The 24,333-nt window shown below is 46.1% G+C and overlaps 1 protein-coding gene across 1 annotated transcript; it reads left to right on the top strand.

Moving 5' to 3' along the window:
* Nucleotides 1–776: 776 nt before the first annotated feature.
* On the top strand, nt 777–17,672 carry ACTA2 (actin alpha 2, smooth muscle). Its single transcript, XM_021696133.2, has 9 exons — nt 777–1,042; nt 4,914–5,067; nt 6,598–6,726; nt 9,572–9,682; nt 11,427–11,511; nt 11,852–12,013; nt 13,341–13,532; nt 14,990–15,171; nt 17,383–17,672. Exons 2-9 carry the CDS (start codon nt 4,939–4,941, stop codon nt 17,524–17,526), a joined length of 1,134 nt encoding a protein of 377 aa, XP_021551808.1. The 5' UTR covers nt 777–1,042; nt 4,914–4,938; the 3' UTR covers nt 17,527–17,672.
* The last annotated feature ends 6,661 nt before the right edge of the window (nt 17,673–24,333 follow it).

Raw genomic sequence — 24,333 nt, 5'->3', positions numbered from 1 at the left:
GTATCAGCCGTCCAGAATCACCCATGATATCCATCAATAAGATTTCTATTACGAATTTAGTTAGAACCATGGCCTGGAGGAAGGGAGCAGACAAATGTCAAACACTGAAGCTACCCACCGACCCTTGGGAATGAGAGCTTAAAGCCAGATTCACGCCCGTTGACTCCCTGTCTTTGAGAAATGCCTGGGTCGCCTGTCTCTCTCTGTCACCTGTCAAATGGGTCAGCAGGTAGAGAGGAGGATCAGAGAGACCTCCCCCCACCCTTGAGCACTCCCCTTTCTCTCCCAAACTGCTTCTGTAACAGGGCGCTGTGTGGACTCTGGTCAAACGGTGGCCCCTCATCATTCTGCTAAATCACTCGGTGACATACGGTGGACATTTCCGATGTGCCCAAGGACTAAAGTGGTTAAGGTCATGCTGACTCCCAGGCTCCTCTGGGAAACATGGGCTGGTCAACCCTGTCTGCACTTCAGTTCCTATTTCTATTAACACCACATGTGGACTCGATTTAGAAACACAGCGTGACACCCATTAAATCAGGGCGCTCTCTCTATTTATGAACAGTTGAAGCAATATCTTCATTGCAGGCCACCTTTGTAGAAGAGTTTTTTAAAGTCCCTACTTCTCGAAGCCACTCCTCTCTGGGCTCAGGTCGTGAGGAAATGCCCTGGAAGGCCAGCACGACAACAGGAATGTGCCTCTGCCCGGGTGCACGAGCTCAGTGTCTCTGGGCATCTCAGCAGGTGCTCTGGAGGCTTGGGCTGTTTATCTGCCGCAAGCAGCTGAGCTGCCTCCCGTTCCTTGAGCAGAGCAGTGGAATGCGGTGGAAGAGACCCAGACCTCCGGCCACCCAGATTAGAGAGTTTTGTGCTGAGGTCCCTATATGGTTGTGTTAGCCTGAACGCCGGGCCCAAGTCTGTCTTCGTTCCTTGTTTGGGAAGCAAGTGGGAGGGAAGCAGGCCAAAGGGCTATATAACCCTTCAGCGTTCAGCTTCCCTGAACACCACCCAGAGCGGAGGAGCCCAGCCGAGCATCGTCACGGTAAGTGGCACAGACCCAGGGATGTGACTTCCGATCCCAGCAGCTCTGATATTACTCAGGACAACCAGACGTCATCTACGGAGATTTGGCTGGGCTGGCGCGCTCTGAAATTTCTGAATGAACACTGTAGTAGTGAAACGATTGTAGCTCTTAGCTCCTAATTACCTAACGTTGCAGGTGGGTGTGGGGGAGGAGGGCAAAAGGAAGACGGAATGGAATCTCTGTGTCACTCTCTTTATACTAAGTCAGCAGCCCAGATCTTGTAGGGCGTTTCAGAGATGCAATCTAGCTATTTCCAGTAAATCATATTTATTTATATTTAGACACTGGCAACTCCAGCATTTGTTTGCGGTTAGGTTTTGTGTGGGGATTTCTCACTAGACTGTGTTTCGGGTGCAGCCAAGGTGCCTCAAGTGGGTTTTAGAAGTGAACAGAGTCTACTTGGCTGGTCTTTGATGTTGACTATTTGTGCGTTTGCATCTGGATTCCTAGGCTCTGACTGGTAGTGGGTTCTGTAGGAAAGGCATGTCTCTTGAGAATGTCTGTGCATTTATACTTCAGGATGTGCATCGCACGGTCCACTGGTCATTTGTCACAGAGTGCAGCAGGAAACCCACTGCATCTTTCTCTGTGAATAAAGAGGGAGGGAGCAGGGCGTGCATCTGACAACTGCTCGCCTCTCAGCCTATGGGAAGTCCGGTTTGCATTTCTCTCACCCTGGTGAGGCTGGCAGGACTGTGGAGCCAGCCCTGCCACCCCAGGCTGAACTTCAACTTCGCTGTAAATCAGGGCTTGGCTTGCTTCAGCCCGGACTGGAGTTTTCACGCTGAGATTTTCCTTCCATTTTGTGATCCATGACTAAATATGGTTTGCTTTTCAAGACGGATGAGCTGGGAACTGTAGTGTTCTCCCCACCCCCCCCCCCCCCCCCCCCCCCCCCCCCCCACACCACCCTTTTTTGCCCCAAAACGCCCCCGGGACGCTGGTGGAACCCCCCCCCCCGGGGGGGGGGGGGCAGTTCCAAAAGCAGACACTCGAGTGTGTTTTACCTAATTAGGAAATGCTTTGCTCCAAACCTCCAAACCGAGCTGCTCATTCAGGTTATAGATAAGGGTTGTAAATCACTGAGCCAGCTTCTTTCTGGGGACACAGAGACTTCTTCTCTAATGACAGTGCTCATCCGAGAGATTAGAAAATCCCTTCTGGACATTTTTTGCCAAATAAAAACACTTTTACTGAATTTTGAGATTTTTTTTCTGCATGCTTGCCGATGCTGAGGGTCAGTCTCCCTTTTCTGCAGTATATTCAGACACTTCCCACCCCCCTCAAGCCCTCCTGGCCAAGAAGAGAGTTAGTAAGGACATGTGCACTCACGGTGATCGTCTCGTCATATTTTCAGAGTGTCCGATTTCCAAATAATTCATCCTGTTTTCAACTCTTTTGGTTTGGAAAGTCTGCTTAGCACATCCACAGACAGCCTGCCGCTTGGAGCTGGCTGCATCTCACACATGCTTCCAGCTCTTACCGCCTGTTCTGTCTTGTCTCCTCTGCATTTCTCACTTCTCCTCCAGCTTCTTGTTCTGCGAGGACGGAAGCCAGATCACACGAATGCCCAACAGAATCCAGTGTCTGGGAAGGGAAAAGGTGGGTGGGGATGGAAAGAGCATTCTTACAAGTGGAATCCACAGGTCAAGGATCTCCATGCTATGCTTGGAAAGAAAGCAAAGACTAGAAATACAGAGATGTGGATAATGAGGATAATTATATAATGATACGAATCATCATAACTGTAACATTTATTGAGAACTCATAATGTGTATGCCACTACAAATTATTTTAAATGCTTTTTTAAAAAAATCTAACCCCCCATCATAAGAACTCTATGTAGCATGTACTGATTTTTTTGCTGTCTTACAGAGAGGAAACTGTAATTTAGAGATTTAAATACTTTACTAAGTCACCCGGCTTCTAAGGGGTGGAGTCCGGACTCAAACCCAGGCAGTCTGACTGTAGAGCATAAGCCCATAATCATCACGCTCTGTCATCTCTGTGGTCCTAACTTTACCAGTGTTGGGATCTTGGACAAGTCACTACGATTCCTTGAGTCTTGATTTCCTTGTTTGTCAATTGCAGAGAATAGCACCTGTCCCAGATTTTAAAATGCATGGTCTCAGTTGAGGTTCATGCTCTTTGCAAAGGGTTACATGGCGTTTGGAAAGATATAGCACTGATTTCCTGGGAATGATCTGGAAGAACTCCAACTGCAAAAGCATTTTCTTTTCCTCACACCCCAGAAATTTCCTTAAAGGAATTGCCTTTTATATCTGGGTCTGGGTGTGCAGTGAGTTCACCAACTTAGAAGAATCTTCCTCAGATTGAAATCTTAAGATCTCGAAGTCGAGCAGAGAACTCTGGGTGTCCCTCTCTTTACGAGATATTTCCACCTAATTCTGCTTGGAAAAATGCAAGGGAATCTAAACTGAAAGTCAAGGAGGTAGCCAAAGGGACCTGATCTCTGATTCAACTCTCCTCCAACGCCCTGCGTGCCCGTGAGCAAAATACCTCCTCTGGGTTTTCTCATTAATAAAAATGAAGGCAGTGAATGAAAACGGTCTCTCTAACAAACCTTCAATTTCCCAAATCTATAAAGTTGCTACTTTTGCTCCAACCTTTCAAATTTGGTGATAGGATCCAAGCATAAGAGTAGGATATTAAAAATATTGTTTTATTACTAAAAGAATACATGTTCAATTTAGAAAACATGACAGGACCCAGGAAAGATCATTAAAAACACAAAACCCCCCCGCTTCAAAATAATACCCATCAACGTCTTGGTAAATATAATTAATCTTTTTTCAATGCATAAAATACATTTTTAAATAGAATCATATGATGTTATTTTCTCTAATCTATCATTCTTACATGGAATATACTTTTCCCTATCCTTTATCTTTTCTAATGGCAGCAAGGTATTCTACTACCTGATGTGTAATTTATTAGCCTCTCCTTCACTTGGAAGTTTAGGTTAGCTGTGATTTTCATTAATGGAGAATAACGGTGGCCCCCTAAAATTTAAAGCACCTTCTTAGAAAGTTTCAATTAGCTCTAATGGTTTTCCAAACGTAAAATAACAGTTCTCAGGTCCCAGAAGAGATTTTTCAATACTTTACATTAAACGTTTCAACATCTCAGCATTTCCAAATTTTCCCATGCTGCCCATCCCTCAAAGTCTGCCCTGTTAAGAAAATCTTTAAACGTGATAACCTATCTAGAAAAATGTGTTTGGGTTGATACAGACAGCAAATGCCAGAAACTTCTTTAACATATGACAAATGACTTGTCTCTGTGAAGATCTGATCTCCTAGTCTGATATTCCCATCTGTGCTCTACAGTTGCTCATTCATTCACTTCCTTGGTCATTCTTTTTTTTTTTTTTTAAGATTTTATTTATTCATTTGAGAGAGAGAGAGAGAGAGAGAGAACACGAGCAGGTGGTGGGGCAGAGGGAGAGGGAGAAGGAGACTCCCCGCTGAACAGGGAGCCCGACGTGGGGTCAATACCAGGATCCTGAGATCATGACCTGAGCCAAAGGCTGATGCTTAACCGACTGAGCCACCCAGGCGCCCATTGCTTGGTCATTGTTTAAAGTGCTTCTCAGATGATGGGCCAGCCACTGTGTTGGAGGCCAGTTATGAACTTGGACTTCTGAGTTGTGGCTTGTAAAAAGCTTTCAGGCTAGTTAAAGTACTTTGAGATAAATGCTGTGATAAGGGCCTGTGGTGTGCGCTCTAGGAGTAGAGAGTAGGAGTGGTCAGTCAAGTGCCATGATCTCGGGATGACAGCTGGGTGGGCTTCGTCCCTGTTCCCCTAGGACCCTGTGAAGCAGCTCCATCAAAATGTGTGAAGAGGAGGACAGCACTGCCCTGGTGTGTGACAATGGCTCTGGGCTCTGTAAGGCTGGCTTTGCTGGGGACGATGCTCCCAGGGCTGTTTTCCCATCCATCGTGGGACGCCCCAGACATCAGGTGAGCAATATCGTACCATAATTACCTAACGCGATAAATATCGCAACATTCACAATCACAGGACAACATCGAAATGTATCAAGATAACGGCTGTGCACCTTAAACTCACACAATGTTGCACATCAAATGTATTCAATAAAAACAATTCTGATTGGAATAGAGAGAAACGGGGCTATAGACGAGGTCCCTCTATGTCTGTGTGTCCGTGGGTATCCACAGACCGTCTCTTGCTCTCTGCCCAGAAATTATGTAACCTTGTTATAAACATACCTCTGATGATTGATGTCTAGGAATAAGTATGAATTTCATACACCATGTAGACAGATTATCCGGTGGGTGTCTATCAGACATAAAGTTAACCTTTTCTCACAATTCCTTTTTGTCTCGATACTATCATTATCGTCATCAGAAATACTGTGAGTTACCTAGTAGTGCATACCACAGCCACTCTTTGGAAGGAAATTAAAATAAATGCCTAGATCACTCACTCTCAAAGATCTTGAGATTAGATGGAAGGAGGCATTGCTACCAAATGTAGTTTTACATATTTTAGGAGTCAGTGACATAGGGGACAGCCACCTGGTAATTTTATAGGACGTTACGTGTAAACAAAACGTTGGGGGCACCCACATGGTAAAAAGGGGAGAATTTCACCTTAGAAATTCTCCTTCGCATCAGCAACGTAGTTGCCTATCTGATTGATATTTATGGCTCTCAGTTTGGCATATAGTCATAAGAATAAATAATAGCCTCCTCCAATGAATGAAATCTGAAATCAGCCTCTGAACTGTGTGCAATGGAGATACTTCGCACAAACCACTAGTCATGGCTCTCTAGTAACCACGACTGTTTTGCAATTCTGAAAGTCACTCCAGTGCCATTTAAAATCCCAACAATGAGAATTTCCTTTCTCTTGTTGCTTTTTTTAAGCTTCACTTTAATGATTAAAAACATACTTCCGACTAGTTTAGGCAAATGTCTTAATGTTGATTGGTATGGAGTTATTTATTAGAAATCAAGCACTGAGTGGTCATTTGCCTATATAATGCTTTTGCTTATAATGGTTAGAAAATATTCACATCTCTTGGGTGGGTGACAACTTTAACAGTATAGTTTCAAGGATTTATAAGAGGCAAAGTGCCATTTAACTTATATGTAAAATTTCATGCATTCATTTAACAAGTAATTATTGAGTGATAAGTACTTGCGGGGCAATTGGTTATAATGACGAACAAGACAAGGACAATCTCTGCCCTAACAGAGCTCAGTAAGAAACAGAGCAGATAAAAAAAATACAATGTAAGGTTGCTTTACCCATGGGGCCCTCTGCTATTTAGAGACTGATTCAGGCCTGTTGCCCATCAACTGAGGGACGTTGCTTAAGGGCATAGTGACCATAAGACAGAATGTCAAGTTGCTGGCACCAAAAGAGGAACTTCCTATTGCAACGATTTAACCCTTTGTGATTGGATCATCATCAGTTCACAAGTTCTGGGGGCGGCTGACTCAGGCTGTGTTGAATCTTTGTAGGGAGTGATGGTGGGAATGGGACAAAAGGACAGCTACGTGGGTGACGAAGCACAAAGCAAAAGGGGAATCCTGACCTTGAAGTACCCGATAGAACACGGCATCATCACCAACTGGGACGACATGGAAAAGGTACTGGGAGCTTCTCTGTAGCTTGAGCCTTCAGGATGCATAATTTTCCATGGCCTGGTTCAAAACATCTTGCTACTGTTGAAAAAAAAAAAAATCCTGAAATGCTTCTAAAAAAAAAAAAAAATCCCTTGCCTAACAGGGTTTATAAACTAGTTAGAGGGAGACTGTTTGGCAGATGAGAACAGTAGCCCTTTGCCAGGGGTGGGAATTAATAGTCTGTTGGGTCAGTCAACTGGATTACCCTCCCAGGGCCTGCAGCCAGGGGAATTAACCCACCCCCACCCCCCTTGCTCACCAGCAGCAGAAAGGCTGTGCCTCCCAGGCGAGGAGAGGAGCCAGGCCACGTCTGCCCCATCCATGCTGGAAAGCTTTTCATTAATCACCCTGAACATTTTTTTAAGTGTTTTAGTTTTCACTATACAAGCAGGACCCATGACATTGCAGATTTGGTACATTCCTGAATGTTCCCCAGTATACTGAAGCACAAGGAACTGACAAAAATTTTTAAATATTTTAAAAAGTACCTCTCTGTGTTGCATTAAGTGAATGCTTTATCTCCCAATTTCATATAAAAGAGCTTATGGGAAGAGTTAAATCCTAGGACTTTTTTTTTTTTTTTAGATTGGTGAGGGGCAAATGAGGGCGGGGAGGGGAGGAGGGGCAAGGGGAGAGAGAGAATCTTAAGCAGGTTCCACACCCAGGGCGGAGCCCAGTGCAGGGCTCGATCTCTCTACCCTGAGATCATGACCTGAGCTGAAATCAAGAGTCAGATACTTAACCGACTGAGCCACGCAGGCGCCCCAAATCCTAGGATTTTAATGTTTGTTATTAGACATCGTAGAAACACAAGTGATTGGAGAAAGAGCAGACAGGCTAATGAGAAAATGACATTAATTTTTTTAATGTTGCAAAATATTAGAACCACAATATCTGGACTTTTATTTGTCAGCTCCCTACACACACACACACACACACACATACACACACACACACAGTCTCACCAGTTTAAGAGAAAGAAAATAGTATTGCTAGAATTTATCAGTAATAATGCCAAGGACTCTACTTCTCTTCAACAGCATTTCATTAGGTTTGCTTTGTCTGAGATGCCGGATTTGGTTAAAGCTGCAATTTGCAGAGATGAGAAGGTATTAATAGCAGTAGGAAATACTCTAAGAGTTTCTCCATGAGGCTGGCAGCATCTCAGCTTGCATGCACCTAGAGAATTGGGATGAATAAAGCATTTCGTCATTTCTAAAACTGAAATTTAAAGTGTCTTCTGGAGAGAGAGAGAGAGGCGAGAGAGGGGGTTGGGGAGAGAGGTTTGCCGGCGGGGGGGAGGGGTTGGTTGTTTGCTCAATGTGACATTTCGGGCGGAATTTCTTGAGCACTCTGCTACTTTTATTCCATCAAAGGAGTACAACATTCAAGAGCCTTCTTTCCTTTTTAGAAACCACAACTTCAAAACCAAAGAAACTGGAACAAGATAAAGAATCTTTAAAGTCAATCTGGCTTTTGTGGATTTATAAAACTTTTGCAAGCAGTTCTTGTTTTGTTTTGTTTTGTTTTGTTTCAGTTCTGGATGAATCTAATATTCCTAGTGCTAAAGAAGACTTTTCAGGCCCTTAAAAATAATTAATTTGGCCCCCTTTTTTTTTTTTATTTATTTGAGACAGAGAGAATGAGAGACAGAGAGCATGAGAGGGAGGAGGGTCAGAGGGAGAAGCAGACTCCCTGCCGAGCAGGGAGCCCGATGCGGGACTCGATCCCGGGACTCCAGGATCATGACCTGAGCCGAAGGCAGTCGCTTAACCAACTGAGCCACCCAGGCGCCCTAATTTGGCCCTTTTTACAATGGTCTGTTCTTTTTGGCATTGATGATTAAAGAGGATGCTCAACCATGAAGCGAACACACTCATGTCCAAGTGCATCATACAGATGCGCCATCAATAGGCACAGGCTATTTTCAAAACACCTGAAGGCCAAATATCTGCCCACGAATGGAAGGTCTGGAGCGTGTGCATGAAGGCAGGCTTCTCCTAGCCCTGGAGAGTAGAGAGGGGGACGGAGGAGGTGGAGGTGGAGACGGGGACACCTGTCTTCTTAGCATAGGTTGCAGAGGGAAATTTCCCAAAAAGTATTAAAAATGGTAACTAGATTTTCAGGTCAGTTTCATTCATCTATTCATTCATTCACTCATTTGTCCCTTTACTTGCTAAACTAAATCATTTTCCCATGAATATTAACTGAAGTGGTAGTAGGGGTAAAGATATAGTTGGCACCCGGCTGGCTCAGTCCGAAGAGCATGAGACTCCTGATCTCGGGGTTGTGAGTTCAAACTCCACATTGGGCATAGAGATTACTTTAAACAAAGGTATGGTTGATTAATAATAATAATAATAATATTTGTTCTGGGCCAGGTGCTGGAGTAAATAGTAACTCTAGGGTTCTCGCCAAGACATACTAGTTATTTTCATACTACCCATGGTGAGGTGAGCTGGGAAGGATTAAAATTTGCCTTAGCTCGCACAACCAAGAAGTGGTTGAGCTGGGATTTGAACCCAGATTTGATGCTAGCTAGACCCTGTGCCCTCAACCGCTAAGCCATCCTGCCCCACTGACCTGGGTTTGGGTTTTCGCTGAGTCACCTCCTTGATGTGAATCCTTGGGTAAGTTACTCATAGTCTTTGAGCTTCAGTCTCTGTGTCAGTAAAAATGTGGATATTTTGTGAGGGCTTGTAACATACTATTTGGTCCTAGTTTCAGCTAGCTCATTCTGGTCCCTTTCTGGGGGTCCGCAGCCCTCCACAACATCACCTCATTGTGTTTTTCCTTGGTCCCCCGCTAGATCTGGCACCACTCTTTCTACAATGAGCTTCGCGTTGCCCCTGAAGAGCATCCAACTCTGCTCACCGAGGCGCCCCTGAACCCCAAGGCCAACCGGGAGAAAATGACCCAGGTAAATAGCCGCTCCAGGATCCAGCACTCTGGGACTTGGGGAGAGTCCTATTTGAAAGGGACGGGACAGGACAGCAGAGAGGAGGCCCACCCCAACAGCCCACTTGCAGACCAACAATTTTCCAGGAATTTGGGGATTCCCAAGGACAGAAACATCTTGATGGTACTCATATCCTTATGGGAGGGAACTGCCCCTTGACTCCAAAAGCAATAGGAAATTAGAATATGTAATGGGAAAGGTTGGACGTGTTAAGTTAAAAACTTCTAAGGAGAAATCATTTCAAAATGCAGGGTAACATACAGCCAGGGATCTGTCGCTTCTCAGCTACGTGAGCTTAACGAATCCACTTAATTTCTTGGATTCCTGATTTCCTTGTCTATGTGTTGGGAATAAGACTAGTACTATTATTTTTCAAAGTGTTGATGTGAAGATCAATGAGGCAAAATGTCAAATGTGTTTTGCAGTGCCTGATATAATAAATGTTTAACAAATAATAGTTTTTATTGTCATCATTGTGACTTGTCTGAAGCTCAAAGACTTTCCAGTAGGAAATCATCCATTCCACCAGCCAGACAAGCCTTCCAGTTTGGATGAACTATCAAATAAAAGCATCCAGTGTCAGCTTAATGCTTGCTATAGTGAAGCTCTGGGTTAAGCGGTTTACGTCCATTGTCTCTTTAAATCTGAACAACGTGAAGCAGATTATATTCTATAAATGAATATACAATGATATATCTGATTATATAAATGAACAAGGATCGCATACACGAGGTGAGTGTCCCAAGGTCATACAGCTAGAAGTGGCAGAGGCTGCAGTTGACCTTGGATCTTTGGGGTCAATAAATGTAAATACTGCAGGGCCTTTTCCTCAGAAGAGCTCTGGGTTGGCGTGCTTACACCAACACACGTGCGGTCATTCTCTGCAGGGGGACCTCTGTGCACCTGGGTGTCCCTCCATGTGGCGAGCGATGTCGTTTCTGATGGGTGTTCTTGTCCCTGGGAATGGTGTGGGGGCAGAAAAGCAGTTGGGAATCATGGTGGTCTAGCAAACGATGTCAGATATTCTGGTGGATAGACCAAGCAGGATTTGGTGGATGGGGAAGGGGTGGGCATCTCCGTGTGCTCAGCCTTCTCACGAGTGACCTGCAGCGGCTCTGGTCTTGTCCCCAGACTGTGTGAGCTGAGGCACTGGTGTTCATATAGGGCCCTCTGCTACCAGTGGGCATTTCTCGTCTTCCAGGATCAAGGTCCCTTCCACTGCAGCCAAAGTGGCCTTGGATTCTAGGGCTGACATTGACTCAACAACTACATGAAAAAATGGAACAGATGAACAGGAACCTCAGACGAATCACAGAAATGGGCTCCTTCCCAACCAGTCTGAGCTTCTGGTCAAAGGTCTCCTTCTGTAGACCAGAGAAGTCTGAACCTGAATGTCATCTTTTCTTTATCTTTTGGCTTTGATATCATGAACAGGTCCTAGGCTGCTCACACTGGGAGCTCGCCTAGTCCAGACCCCTCTGTTTACAGTTGAGCGACGAGCAAGGAAGCCCACAGTGGTCAGCTGTATACCCCCACCAGTCATGTGTGCACAGAGCCCCTTCCCTTGCCTGCACCCTCAGGGCACAGTGTCCTCTGCCCAGAGCCAGTCTATATTCTGAGCCCACCTGCAGGGGGCGCTCTCTTGAATATTCTGGCCGAGACTGGCAGCAGCATCACTAACTCAGTGCTTTGGCTTGCCTTGCAGATTATGTTTGAGACTTTCAACGTCCCGGCTATGTATGTGGCTATCCAGGCAGTGCTGTCCCTCTACGCCTCTGGACGCACGACTGGTAGGTGGGAGCCCAGGTTGGGTGCACCGTCCATGATGGGGTTTGATGGTTGTAAACATGGTGTTTGGACGGACCGGGGGCTGGCTAGAGCTGACAAGCCTAATGCCAGCCCACCTTGAAAAATAAGCCCTCGAGCTCTTATTTCCAGCAGGCCTTTTTCTCTCGCTCTTCCTCCTCTTTCTCTATCTTCCCCAAGCCCTGTCCTGCCTGTCCTATGCTCTCACATGCTCTCTCTCTTCTCTTTCAAATCAGAGGCTCAGAAACTCCCCTGCCACTCGGCCAGCCAGGGCCCACGCACCTGCTGCTGCGGTCACTTTCATCGTGCCCATTTGTCCCCCAGGCATCGTGCTGGACTCCGGGGACGGGGTCACCCACAATGTGCCCATCTACGAGGGCTATGCCCTGCCCCACGCCATCATGCGTCTGGACCTGGCCGGCCGTGACCTCACCGACTACCTCATGAAGATCCTGACTGAACGCGGCTACTCCTTCGTGACAACCGGTGAGATGGGTGGGAGGGAGGGCTGGGGGCGAAGGGCCCGCGTCTCCTTCACAGCGACGTGCAGGACCCTGGTGACCACCCAGGGAAACAATGGGAGGGGACCGTGCGGGTGGCAAGGCCTGACTCCAAGGCCCACAACAAAGCACGGTCTTTTTGGCTCAAAGTGATGGTTGGCGCTCTTGGAGACACCAGGGAAGGGCCCAGGGCCTGGTCCTGCCCCCGCCAGCAGGGTGACCCAACCTCACCAAACCATCTGTAGAATGGGGGGTCACCCCTCACATGATTATTGTATTGAACGACACCAAGCACGTGGAATTCCCAGCACTGAGTAAGTCCACATTTGTGAGTCAGTTAGTCAATAACTGTTAGCTAGTTTGAAGGCCAACCCAGCAGAAAGCTATTCACGTGTCTTTGGCCTCCAAGCTGGTGCCGCCCCGTCTGTATCTGCAAGAGGCGACCTCAGCTGGTGCTGGACACGTTGGGGCATCCTCAGTGCCCATGGCCCTGGCTGCCTGCCCTCCCCCCATCGAGCTGGTGGTGTCCACACGTTTCCGTGTCTGGACATGCCTGAGGTTTATTATAGACTCTGAGCTTGAGCTCTGTGGGTGTTAAATTTCCTTCTGGGGTAGGGAGTTGAATTCATTCCTACATTCCTCTTCTGCTCTCCACAAAAGAACCCCAGAAAATTTCCAAAAGGCCCCAGGGGCCTAGGTGCAGCCAACACTTAGAAGTTCAGAGTGCAGGAGTCTGAAAGGTACTGGCTGCCTGCTTCTTCCACACCTCCTTCACTATGCATCCCTGAGCCTCCTGGGCCAGGACCGGTCCTGAGCCAGGGCCTGCCTCCTTCTGGAAGGTGATGAATATGCCAGCGGTGTGAACTGGGACCTACCTGGGCCGGGCAACATGGGTCTCTGGAGCTTTTTGAAAACTGTGGGGGCCCCAAAGCATAAGACTTCCTGGTCAACTGAAAATCCAATATGACAAACTATTATAAGACAATTGTAACAGAGAGTGAATAGTTAATCCTGAAAAAAAAAAAAAAATCCCAAATGTAACGTATAGAAGGATGCCCTGCTCTATGCCTTTAGCTAGCTCCTTTTCTTCCTGTCATGCATTTTCCAGACCATATTTTTGAGGAGCCTATCCCTCTGCTAGGGACAGGAGTGGCTCCCTCGAGGACCTAGAGTTTAATTGCCATCATGGATTTTGGGTTGCATGATATCGAAGTTACACATGGTTTTGAAGGAACCCTTCTTGGAGGAGAGACCCAAGTAAGGTGGGTGGATTTTCACCACCTGCACAAACCCTCATGTTTGTATCTTGACAGCTGAGCGTGAGATCGTCCGGGACATCAAGGAGAAGCTGTGCTACGTGGCTCTGGACTTTGAAAACGAGATGGCCACAGCTGCGTCGTCTTCCTCCCTTGAGAAAAGCTACGAGCTGCCCGATGGGCAGGTGATCACCATCGGGAATGAGCGCTTCCGCTGCCCAGAGACCCTGTTCCAGCCCTCCTTCATCGGTAGGCTTCAGCGTCCTGTCCCTGGGCGGGGGGGGGAGCACCCTAACCCCCCGAATCCAGCCAGCCCCTGGCTCTCAGCACCCTTCTGCATGTGGGGACCTGGGCCAGGGGCCGCAAGACCAAATGCATTTCTAAACCAGGGCAAAGGAAAGAGTGTCAGATTTCTAGAGAGAGCAGAAGAACGTCAGGAAAGGAGTTTTCTTTCTAAGCAAACACGGTCTACGCTGTAGTCAAGCCAGAAGCATCCTTGGTGTGGGAAGTATGGTGAAAAAATCAGATATTGCCTGTGCTAAGGACACAGTGGAGCCATCGAGGGATGGGAAGGGTGTGCTGAATGCTGAGACTTTGGGAGGAGTGCAGGGGTTGGGGGGAGAGGAAAACGGAAGAGCCCATTCCTACATTAGCATTGACCTTGGACAAATATTAGCATAGTTGTTTACAGAGGGTGGGCTCTGGGAGGGATGAGCCCAGGCTTGGGTCTCAGTTCTCCTGTCATGATCTCGGGAAGGTCACTCAATGTCCCCAAGCCTCCGTGTCCTCATGTATGAAATGAGGATTGTGATGGTACCTGCATCACAGGGTGGCCGTGAGAAGTACAGTGTGAGGGGCGCCTGGGTGGCTCAGTCGGTTAAGCGACTGCCTTCGGCTCAGGTCATGATCCTGGAGTCCCGGGATCGAGTCCCGCATCGGGCTCCCTGCTCAACGGGGGGGTCTGCTTCTCCCTCTGACCCTCCTCCCTCTCATGCTCTCTGTCTCTCATTCTCTCTCTCGCAAATAAATAAAATCTTAAAAAAAAAAAAAAAAAGAAGTACAGTGTGGGACACTTAACCCAACGCCTGGCCGAAACAAACACTCAGGAACTATTAGACCTTGTTGATAATGAATAATCAGGTATCATTACAATTACATTCCAGCATCGCAAAAGGTGAAGGGCCACCTGGAGGTTCTTTTCAAAAGACCCACATCAGAAATTTTTAAAAATCCAGGCAAGCAAAACAAAACAAAACAAAACAACCAACCCCAAACACAACTATTATCAAAATTGAAGAAAAAGGAGCCTTTGTCCAAATCGGATGAATCACCTTCCCTGGGATTCGGTGCCCTTTGGCTTTGAGGGGTGCGAGCAAGAGAGCAGGCAGAGAGAGACTTGGGCTAGCCCTGAGCTATGCCTGGGCACGAGCTCTGCACTGGACCTCCTGTGGGGAGCCTGAGACTCCGCCCTTACTTGAACCCCACATAGTGGTGAGTCAGTTATCAGCCCTTACCCCCTGGAGGTGCTGCTGCAAGGCTTCCTCACTAGATAGAGGTGGGAGCGCAGGAGACTCTAAGGACGGGCAGTTTCCACACTGCGATGCCTACCTAGCTTCAGTCCAACGTAAGACCCTCCAACGGCCCATGCAGCTCTTCCTGGGTTTTTCCCCACCACCCAAGGATCATGGCCCGTGTCTCCTTTGCAGGGATGGAGTCTGCTGGCATCCATGAAACCACCTACAACAGTATCATGAAGTGTGACATTGACATCAGGAAGGACCTCTATGCTAACAACGTCCTCTCGGGGGGTACCACCATGTACCCCGGCATTGCTGACCGCATGCAGAAGGAGATCACCGCGCTGGCGCCCAGCACCATGAAGATCAAGGTATGGTTCAGGGTCAGGTGCCACGGCTATGCTTCAGGCTATGATACCAACTCCATCACCAGACGAGACGGGCCTTTCAGAGGCCACGTTGTGCTCACGTGTGCTCGTGGTTTCCAGGGCTAAGCAGTGGGTCCATATCCACAAGTTCTGCTCTTTATAGGATTTAAGTCAGTCCAGTTCATCAGAGAAGCTAAATTATTTTGCACAAAATTTAATCTATAATTACCTTTGTCCGTCAGCTACTTTCAGGAGTGAAGTTCATCAGAGCTCCCCGTGTGAGCATATCCCTTTATTTTTCTATTGAGATGTAACTCACATGTAACATTCTATTAGTTTCAGGTGTACAACGTAATTCAATATTTGCATATATTGTGAAATGATCCCCACAGTAAATCTAGATGATTTCCATTATATCTCTTAAAAGTAGACATGGTGTCATTTTCCCCCATCACAGAACTAGTGCATCTCACACATAAAACATTATAAAAAATCAGATGAGCCAGACGTGTTTCCAAAGAGGTTTAAATACTGTAGATTCTAGAGCATGTACTCTTTTTCCAAAAGTGATCACAGCTCAGTGGCCAAGAATTAAGAGTGGTATCTTCAGCTCTCTGTCTGGCACTCCTTTTGATCTAAGTGCTCAGAAGCACAGAATCCCTCCACGATGACCAAACTTGGTCCCTGAGCTACCAAAGACCCTTATGTTATGTGTTTTGAGTCCCAGTCGCGGGAACTCAGAGATTAAAAGGAGATGGTTCTTTGGAGGCAACTTACGTGTGCCTGGCGACTTCTCAAAAGCTGTTATCCCGCTCTGAAATCAGAAGCCATGCTGGGACTCTCTGACCCGTGTCCCAGGGAGCAGAAGAGAGGACACTCCGCCTGCAGTTCACACCCGCACGCGCGAGAAGTATTCAAACACATTCTCTGTTATTTGCACTCCCTTGTCCTTTTTTGAAGAGGGTTTGCCGATAACAGAAAGAGAGCGAAGCTCTCTGCCTGCATCACAGGCTCTGAAAGACTGCATGGTAAGAGGAGAGACTGTTTCCTGAGGCTGGTGTTTCTTGAATGCTCCTCTGATCGGCTGTCTCCCCCTCTCCCTCGAACACCTGCCGGAGAGACATGCAACCAGCTCTGGGCTCACTGACAAAGCCTGCCCGGGTGGGGGTGTATTACACACAGCAGCAGCAGCCAGAGCTGGCCCGGTCCTGCTTCCCCAAACCTGGCTTCTCGAATAACATGAATGTGGAACGTGGGACTCCCGTGTGGGGAGAGAAAACCCGTTAAAAAATCTGGGGCCGTAAGGTGATGACTTTAGGGAAAACTGAAACTGGATGGCGGGGGTTATAGGAACTCTGGACTGTCTTTTACCTACCACCTTTCTATCCAACTAAAATTACCCCCAAATGGAAAGGTTGTTTCTAAAACAAAATGAAACAAAACAAAACCACACCTGGAAGAGATCCAGGTTTGAATATCTGGTCTGACAGGTGCACAACCAGTGTGACCTACATCAGTTACGTAAACCTCTCTCAGACTCTGTTTCCCCATGTGTAACATGGCACTAATTCAATACTCTCTAAACTGGTTTGAAGTAATACATGTAAAACGCTTAGCATCGTGCTAGGCACATAGTAGGTGCTCAGTAAGTATCAGCTATGTGTATGAAAAATAAACGTTCAAACAGAGCTTGGGGGATACACAGAAATTAAACCTTTCCACCGTGGTTTCGGAAATACCTTGTCTTTTTGCCCAAGTCTCCATATTTGTCTCTACCTAAGTATCCAAGTCGGGAGCGAGATTGGGAAGTGCTCAGCTGTAGCTATGTTTTGGGGTTCCTGCGGGTAGATGGGACCCCTGGCATGAGTCAAGGAGAGCCAGCCAGGGCAGCTTACTGGGACCTACCCCAGGGAAATGGTCATCCAGCAGGGCACCCTGAGCCCTCCAGTGTGAAACAGTGCATCTCAGTGGCCTTAAACAGGTGGAAGAAGACTCATAGAGTAAGTTCGGAGACTCTCATTGGAGAGTCTCTAAATTCACTAGTCGCCTCCGTTGGCTTAGGGTCAACGTGGGGTTAGGGCCAGGCGTCTGACAGCTGAGACTGTCCCCGCTGTCCATGGGACTCCTGCGAGGTCCACCCAGTCTGCACCCTGGGGGAATGCCCGGCCCTGTTCTAGCGTGCTAACCGTCCTTCTTTCTCATCCTGGCCAACAGATCATTGCCCCTCCGGAGCGCAAGTACTCCGTCTGGATAGGGGGCTCCATCCTGGCCTCTCTGTCCACCTTCCAGCAGATGTGGATCAGCAAACAGGAATATGACGAGGCCGGGCCGTCCATTGTCCACCGCAAATGCTTCTAAAACACGTCCTTGCTCTCTGTCTCTGGCACACAACTGTGAACGTTATGTGGAGTAATGCCTTCAATTCTTTTCCAAATCATTCCTAGCCAAAGCTCTGACTTGTTACCTATGTGTTTTTTAATAAATCTGAAATATGTTACTGGTAACCTGCGGACTTGGCCTCTGATGGGCACCCTGCGGCTCCCGTTTCTGTAGGTGGACCAGTGGCTCCCCCTAGTGGTGGATCCTGGGCACGACACCGCTAGGACGGGCTCGCTCACACTAAGCTGGGAAGTTGGACTAAATGCTGTCCGTGGAAAGAACTTGAAAATACACGGGAGATAAATGGAAACGTGGATGAAAGTGTATCGATAGGATAGCCCACCCTGACTTCACAACTTGCCGGGTCATTACATTACCTTGCTGTCTTCTAACCTCAGTACTGGGCCCCTAATGTGCAAAAACAGAATTACAATAACTGTGTATTATAGATACACAGATGTATGATTATAATATATATGAAACATGTGAAACAATAAACATACAGATTTTCCTCGACTTGCAATGAGCGAACATCCCGACAAACCCAACCTGAGTTGGAGATATCGCAAGTCGAAATGCATTTAAGGCACCTAACTACGGAACATGGTCGATGAGCCCAGCCGACCTCAAATGTCCTCAGAACACTGACAGTAGCCTCCAGATGGGCAAAACCATCTAGCACAAAGCCTGTTCTATAAAAAAACAAGTGCTGGATAGCTCATGTAATTTATGAAATACTGTAAAGTGAAAGACAGGATGACTGCATGGGTCCGAAATAGCAGGAAATGTGTTTGTCCTGGACCCTGGGAGCTGTGTTCGCTGCTCCCACCCAGTCTCAAGAGGGCGTATCTACCACACAGCGCTAGCCTGGGGAAACATGAAAATTCAAAGTACAGTTTCTACCAAATGCCTTTTGCTTTCACACCATCATAAAGTTGAAAAATCTTAAGTCGAACCATTGTAAGCTGAGGCCATCTGTAGGTGTATTAAAAGAAAGTATAGAGTCTTTCAGGGGAAGAGATTCCTAAAAGAATAAGAAACTCTGCTCTAAAATCTCATTACACATCTCGATCATCAGTTGCTTTTCTCCTGATCAGTATCTGTCCGAATAAGATGCTACAGATATATTCACACCAGAAGGGATGGGAAAGTTAACAAAAGTCTCCAAGGCCCACCTCTGTCAGTCATCACACAAAGGGTTTTATATATCTCCTCCCTCATCTGTTCTTCAGAACAAGGTGGGCACAATATTACTTTCGTGTCCGTTTTACAGATGAAAAAACAGAAATTGTTCCCTTAATATCATTATACAGAGAAGCTGTCTTCAACTTCTCTTTTACCCATTTGGCCTGGGAGGTACAAAGAAGCATAGAAACGCCTTCCCTACTCATAAGGGCCTTAGTCTCAAAGCGCTTTTCTGCCCAGGCTGTTCAGTGCCCTCAGCAGCCCCCCAGCTGGGCGCTGCTTTTCTCTTGTGTGGGAAAGTCTAAGTGGGAGTCAGCAATCATTGGCTGTCCTTAGAGGGAGACGTCTCTGTCCAATGCAGCATCTGACTGCACAGATTTACCCAAGACTTAATGCCTGTTTGGCCCAGAAAATCCAAGCTTTCCCTGGTCTTCTCTGGCCCTGTAGCTTGAGCTAATTAATATTAATGCTACAAATAATAAGAGTTGGCATGTGCTGGGTACATACCAAACCCTTTATATTAGGACCTCATGTTATCCTACGACAACACTATGGAGTTGATATTCTTACTGCCTTTTGACGGATGGAGGACCTGAGACTCTGAGTGGTCCTACCACTGGCAGAGGGGTAACTTGACCTTGGTTCCAAGCCCAACTCTTAGCCCCTAGGCCAGTGGGTCTCAAGACGTAGGCCACACAGGTCAACTTCATTGGGGGCTCATTTTAAGTGGGCAGATCCCAAGGTCATAATCCAAACCCAGTTGAGCTAGAATCTCTGGATCCGAGGCTGGGAGCCTAAGTTTTAATCAGATTTCTCTGATGATTCCTTCGCACATCAAAATTTGAGAACCGCTGTAACATGCTATGACTGAGGGAAATTTCCCAATTGCAGATTTACATTTACCAGGCAAGGGCACTCCATACCTACTAGAACCTAAACTTGGGCATTAGTGCACAGATAATTGTAAACAGATCGCTCTTGTAATTCAGGCAAAAGTCACCAACCGTTCCCATCCTCACTATTGGGTTTACATAGAGTAAAACCAATTCGCTGCACTTTTTTACTTCATATCTGTCACCAGGGGATGTGAGCTCTCTGATAAGGGAACGAGGGCTTGGAAAAGTCCAAGAATCTGAAAGCACCATGGCCAGAGGCAGAAATCAGGAGAACTAGAACCACTCACTAAATGGGCATCCGTGAAATGCTCCTTCCTTGTGAGCACCCAGCTTAAGTGCCTACGCCCCTTTGCCCAGTCTCAGATCAATACCTCCTCCCCTTGATTCCACAAGATGCCCGGTGATCTGAAGGGCTGGACAGGTGTCAGAGTCTTGTGGATGAGCTTCATATGAATCTCCAGGAGATAAAACCAGCAATATATTTGGCTGCCTCTTGAACCCTGGAGGGGAGGAAGGAACCCCTGGAGGAGGAAGAGGAGGGAATGACCCAGTCCTAGATGTGGCTGTTACATATCAGAGTCTGAAAAATGGATGTACAAGTCATGGTCATTCCCGGGAGACCCAACTTAATTCAGGTGCTGCTTGAAGAGCCACCTGCTGTCAGCCAGGACTGGGACAGCGATAAACCATACAGAGAGGATAGGCATGGCTCTGGTGGGCGGAACTTCCGGTCTAGTTCTAGTCAGGAAGGTGGACATTACACCGGTAGCTAGCGTGCTCTGTGAGGATCACAAAAAGGGAAATATGGCTATGAGGGACCAGTAGGCCCCCCTGAGGAGGTAGTGCTTACGAGAAACTTAGAGTTAACCGGGAAAACAGGGCAGGGACCTGAGGGGGTTGAGGCTGGGTAAGGAGAAGTAGGATGTAGGTGGCCCGGGTTCCTGGCAGAGGCCGAGATGAGGCAGGGTACTCCTATGTGGAACTGAAAAAAGAACCCCAAAGCATCAAACCACACATAGACTTCAGAAGTCTGACTATGACTGTGATTTTCTAAAGCAGAGTTCGTAACGTTTTCTCCGTGAAACGTCAGTCTTGAAATCAGACAGCTGTTACAGACCATGACAGCCATGTTGAGTGAGAAAGTTGGTATCTGTCGGGTTCATGTGCCATTCACGAGTGCTTCATCTGGCAGGTTAAATTCGTCATCCCGTTTTCAGAAATGTATCCGGGAAAACGAACATCCAAGGACTGCTGCCTCTCTGATTTGTTCCTGATGGTTACAGCTCTTCTAGAATGTTCTTGTAATAACTCCATGCCCCCTTTGAAGTCTGAAGGGAATATAAATGATTACAGTTTGCCAGCTGCTTTTGTAACATATGCTATCTTTCAGGAAAACTGATGAGAACACAGGCTTTTACGTAGTATAGTTAATGACAGTTTTTCAGAGGCTGAAGCTCAGATGTCCCTTTGAGAAAAATCGGTGGCACTCTAGACCCACCAAATCCAAAGATGGTATTTTCGTATTCTTTCTTAGGTCATGTCTCTTTCTTACACTCCACATTTGGTTTTGAAGCTTATTCCTCTGTCCTATCATTGGACTGATCATTTCCTCCTCTCTTTAGATCGCTCTGCAGAGGCTACAACCCGAAACCCCTTAAGAAATGGCCTAAAATCATCCAACATCAGATCTTCCTTTACAAAATGGCATCACCTGTCCACACAAAAATTCCGTCCTTCAAATTAAGAACTAGCCCTTGTTCTTAAAAAAAGGAAAAGTTTTTGATTTCAGATGGATGCTCCCAGGTAGCCTTCTCCCGTGTGAATACATCAACCACTGAGTTTCACACAAATAAAAGTAGTATTTAAGTGCCATTGGTATGGCTCTTGTCAGTTCTCTCTCCTGTATTTCTAAGATTTTTTTTATTCATTTATTTAAAAGAGAGAACAGGCAGGGGGAGGAGCAGAGGGAGAGGGAGAAGCAGACTTTCCACCAAGGAGGGAGCCCGACGTGGGGCTTGATCCCAGGACCCCTGGGATCACAACCTGAGCTGAAGGCAAACTCTCAACCAACTGAGCCACCCAGACGCCCCTCTCTCCTGTATTTCTAATCCTACCCAGTCAAAAGAGTTGACCTTGATAGATGCCTGGGACTGGATGTCCCACAATCTGTGATGACAGAGAGTTCTAGAAGCCTCAGGCATCTTCATAATCAGCTTGGATTTTATTATTAGAATTTGACTTTGGGATGCCTGGCTGGCTCAGTCAAAGAGTGTGTGACTCCTGATCTCGGGGTGGTGGGTTCGAGCCCCACAATGGGTGTAGAGATTAAATAAATATTTTTTTAAATTTTGACTTTAAAAGAATTAAGTTAATAATGTACTGTTCTGTCAGAACCACTATGAGATACTACAAAACACACCTACTAGGATGGCTATCATAAAAAAAAATAAGTGTTGGCAAAGATGTGCAGAAATTAGAACCCTTGTACATTGCTGGCAGGAATGCAAAATGGTTCAGCTTCTATGGAAAACAGTTTGGTGGTCTCTCAAAAAGTTAAAGATAGAATTACTATATGATCCTGCCATTCTACTCCTATGTATATACCCCCAAACAATGAAAACAGATACTCAAAAAGGACATCTACACACATGTTCATAGAAGCACTATTCACAATAGCCCAAAGGGGGGACACATTCCAAACATCCATCACTGGATGACTGGATGAACAAATTGTGACATATCCATTCAGTGGAATATTAGTCAGGCATTAAAAAGGAACGAAGTACTGATACATGGTACAATGTGATGAACCTTCACAATGTTAAGGTAAAAGAAACCAGACACAAAAGTTCACACATTGCATGATTTCAATTATATGAAATCTCCAGAATAGATAAATTTATAAAGACAATGCAAGTCAGTGGTTGCCAGAAGCCAGAGGGAAGGAAATGGGGAGGAACAGCTTAGTGGGTGAGGAGTTTCACTTCGGAGTGATGGCAATGTTTTGGAACTAGTCAGAGGTAGTGGTTGCACGATATTACGTAGGTACTGAGTGTCACTGAATTTTTCACTTTAAAATGGTTAGTTTTACGTCGCATGAGTTTTACCTCAACAAATAGTTTTTTAAAAACAGGAAAAAAATATAATGTATTGCCTTGCAAAAAAACTTCAATAAGTACAACATTTTATTGCTGCAAGGAACCTGCCAAATCAGTAATTCATACACCTCATTTCTAGAAGTGAAGAAACCTTGCCTGAACTCAGGAATAGAGCAAACGTCTTCTAGTTGTTTTGTTTTGTTTTTCTTGTCCATCAGCCTTTAGTGAGAGAAAACCTTGTGAAACTTATTTTTTGACCAGTCTGTCCATGCACTTCTCTCTTGGAATAACTGCACAGAAGAATTTTAAACTTGAATAAATGTGGCTGTGTAGGGGGCGCCTGGGTGGCTCAGTTGGTTAAGCGACTGCCTTCGGCTCAGGTCATGATCCTGGAGTCCCGGGATCGAGTCCCGCATCAGGCTCCCTGCTCGGCAGGGAGTCTGCTTCTCCCTCTGACCTTCCTCCTTCTCATGCTCTCTGTCTCTCATTCTCTCTCTCTCAAATAAATAAATAAAATCTTTAAAAAAAAAATGTGGCTGTGTAGGTAATCCTCCCTGCTGGAGGGGAAAAATTATCTCCATGGTTTTAGAGTGTCTTTTGCTTTAGATAATGCCCAAGGTATTTACTTCAAGAAAATTCGGTACGGCAGTCTACAACACTCATCCTACCCACCCCTTCCCTGTTACTCTGTTTTCTCTCCCTCATCCTCTGCACTGCCCCAACTGCACGCTGAATTCTGGCTAGTTTCCTTTCTAAGTAATGTTCTCTCCCCTGGATTTTTGTCATCTTTTCCATTTCTCCAGCTCCTCTCTGATCATTCAAACATATACAGGAGTATGGATTTTATTAAATTATTTTAATTATAAAAAATATTGTAAGATTAAAAGCATAAGTATAAAACTTTAATATAAGATATATTGCTTTAATTAAAAAAAAACACAACCCTTTCTTTTAGAGAAATTTGTTCTTGGAAACTAATACCTAGTATGACTTAATCAACTGACAACTATCTTCTTAATTCCGTAGATCTGTTTGAAGGCATTTGAACACCAGATCACAGGGACTAGAATAACAGCTATTCACATTCTCATGAATGGTTCTTTTTAATGTAATTATGGGATTTCAGATGTACAGCAACGTTTCCAAAAAAAAAAAAAAGGCAAATGGATAAAACATTAGCTTTTTGGCACTTGCCTTGCTATGGACTGAATGTTTGTACCTCCCTCCCCCGCCCCCACATCCGTATGTTGAAATCGAGTCCCCAGGGTGATGGTGTGTGGGGGTGGCTGAGTCAGGAGGGTGGAGCCCTGATGATGGGACTTTAGTGTCCTTATAAGAAGACACTGGAGGAAGATGAGCTCTGAACCCAAACGTGCTGGCATTCCCTCAGACGTCGGGTCTCCAGAACTGAGAGAAATAAATGTCTGTTGTTTAAGCCACCCAGCCTGTGGTATTTTTGTCAAAGCAATCCAAAAGAAGACGTGCCTTTTGATAACTAAAAAAAGAGTCTTCTCGGACATCAGTATGATGACTCAGAGCCACTAACGTTTTTGTCAACTGTCCCCAAGGAAAAGACATTCTTGCCTCATGAAGAGCCAAGACACTAG

This window comes from Neomonachus schauinslandi, chromosome 6, assembly GCF_002201575.2.
Source record: "Neomonachus schauinslandi chromosome 6, ASM220157v2, whole genome shotgun sequence".
NCBI lineage: Eukaryota > Metazoa > Chordata > Mammalia > Carnivora > Phocidae > Neomonachus > Neomonachus schauinslandi.
The sequence above is the reverse complement of the archived record's forward strand: the minus strand, read 5'-3'. Positions and strand labels throughout refer to the sequence as shown.

Excerpts from the sequence above, each read along its gene's own strand:
- ACTA2 (XM_021696133.2), top strand. The coding sequence starts at position 4,939 with ATGTGTGAAGAGGAGGACAGCACTGCCCTGGTGTGTGACAATGGCTCT. Across the intron at positions 13,533-14,989 it reads GTTCCAGCCCTCCTTCATCG|GGATGGAGTCTGCTGGCATC; the intron begins GTAGGCTTCAGC and ends TCTCCTTTGCAG. Across the intron at positions 15,172-17,382 it reads CCAGCACCATGAAGATCAAG|ATCATTGCCCCTCCGGAGCG; the intron begins GTATGGTTCAGG and ends CCTGGCCAACAG.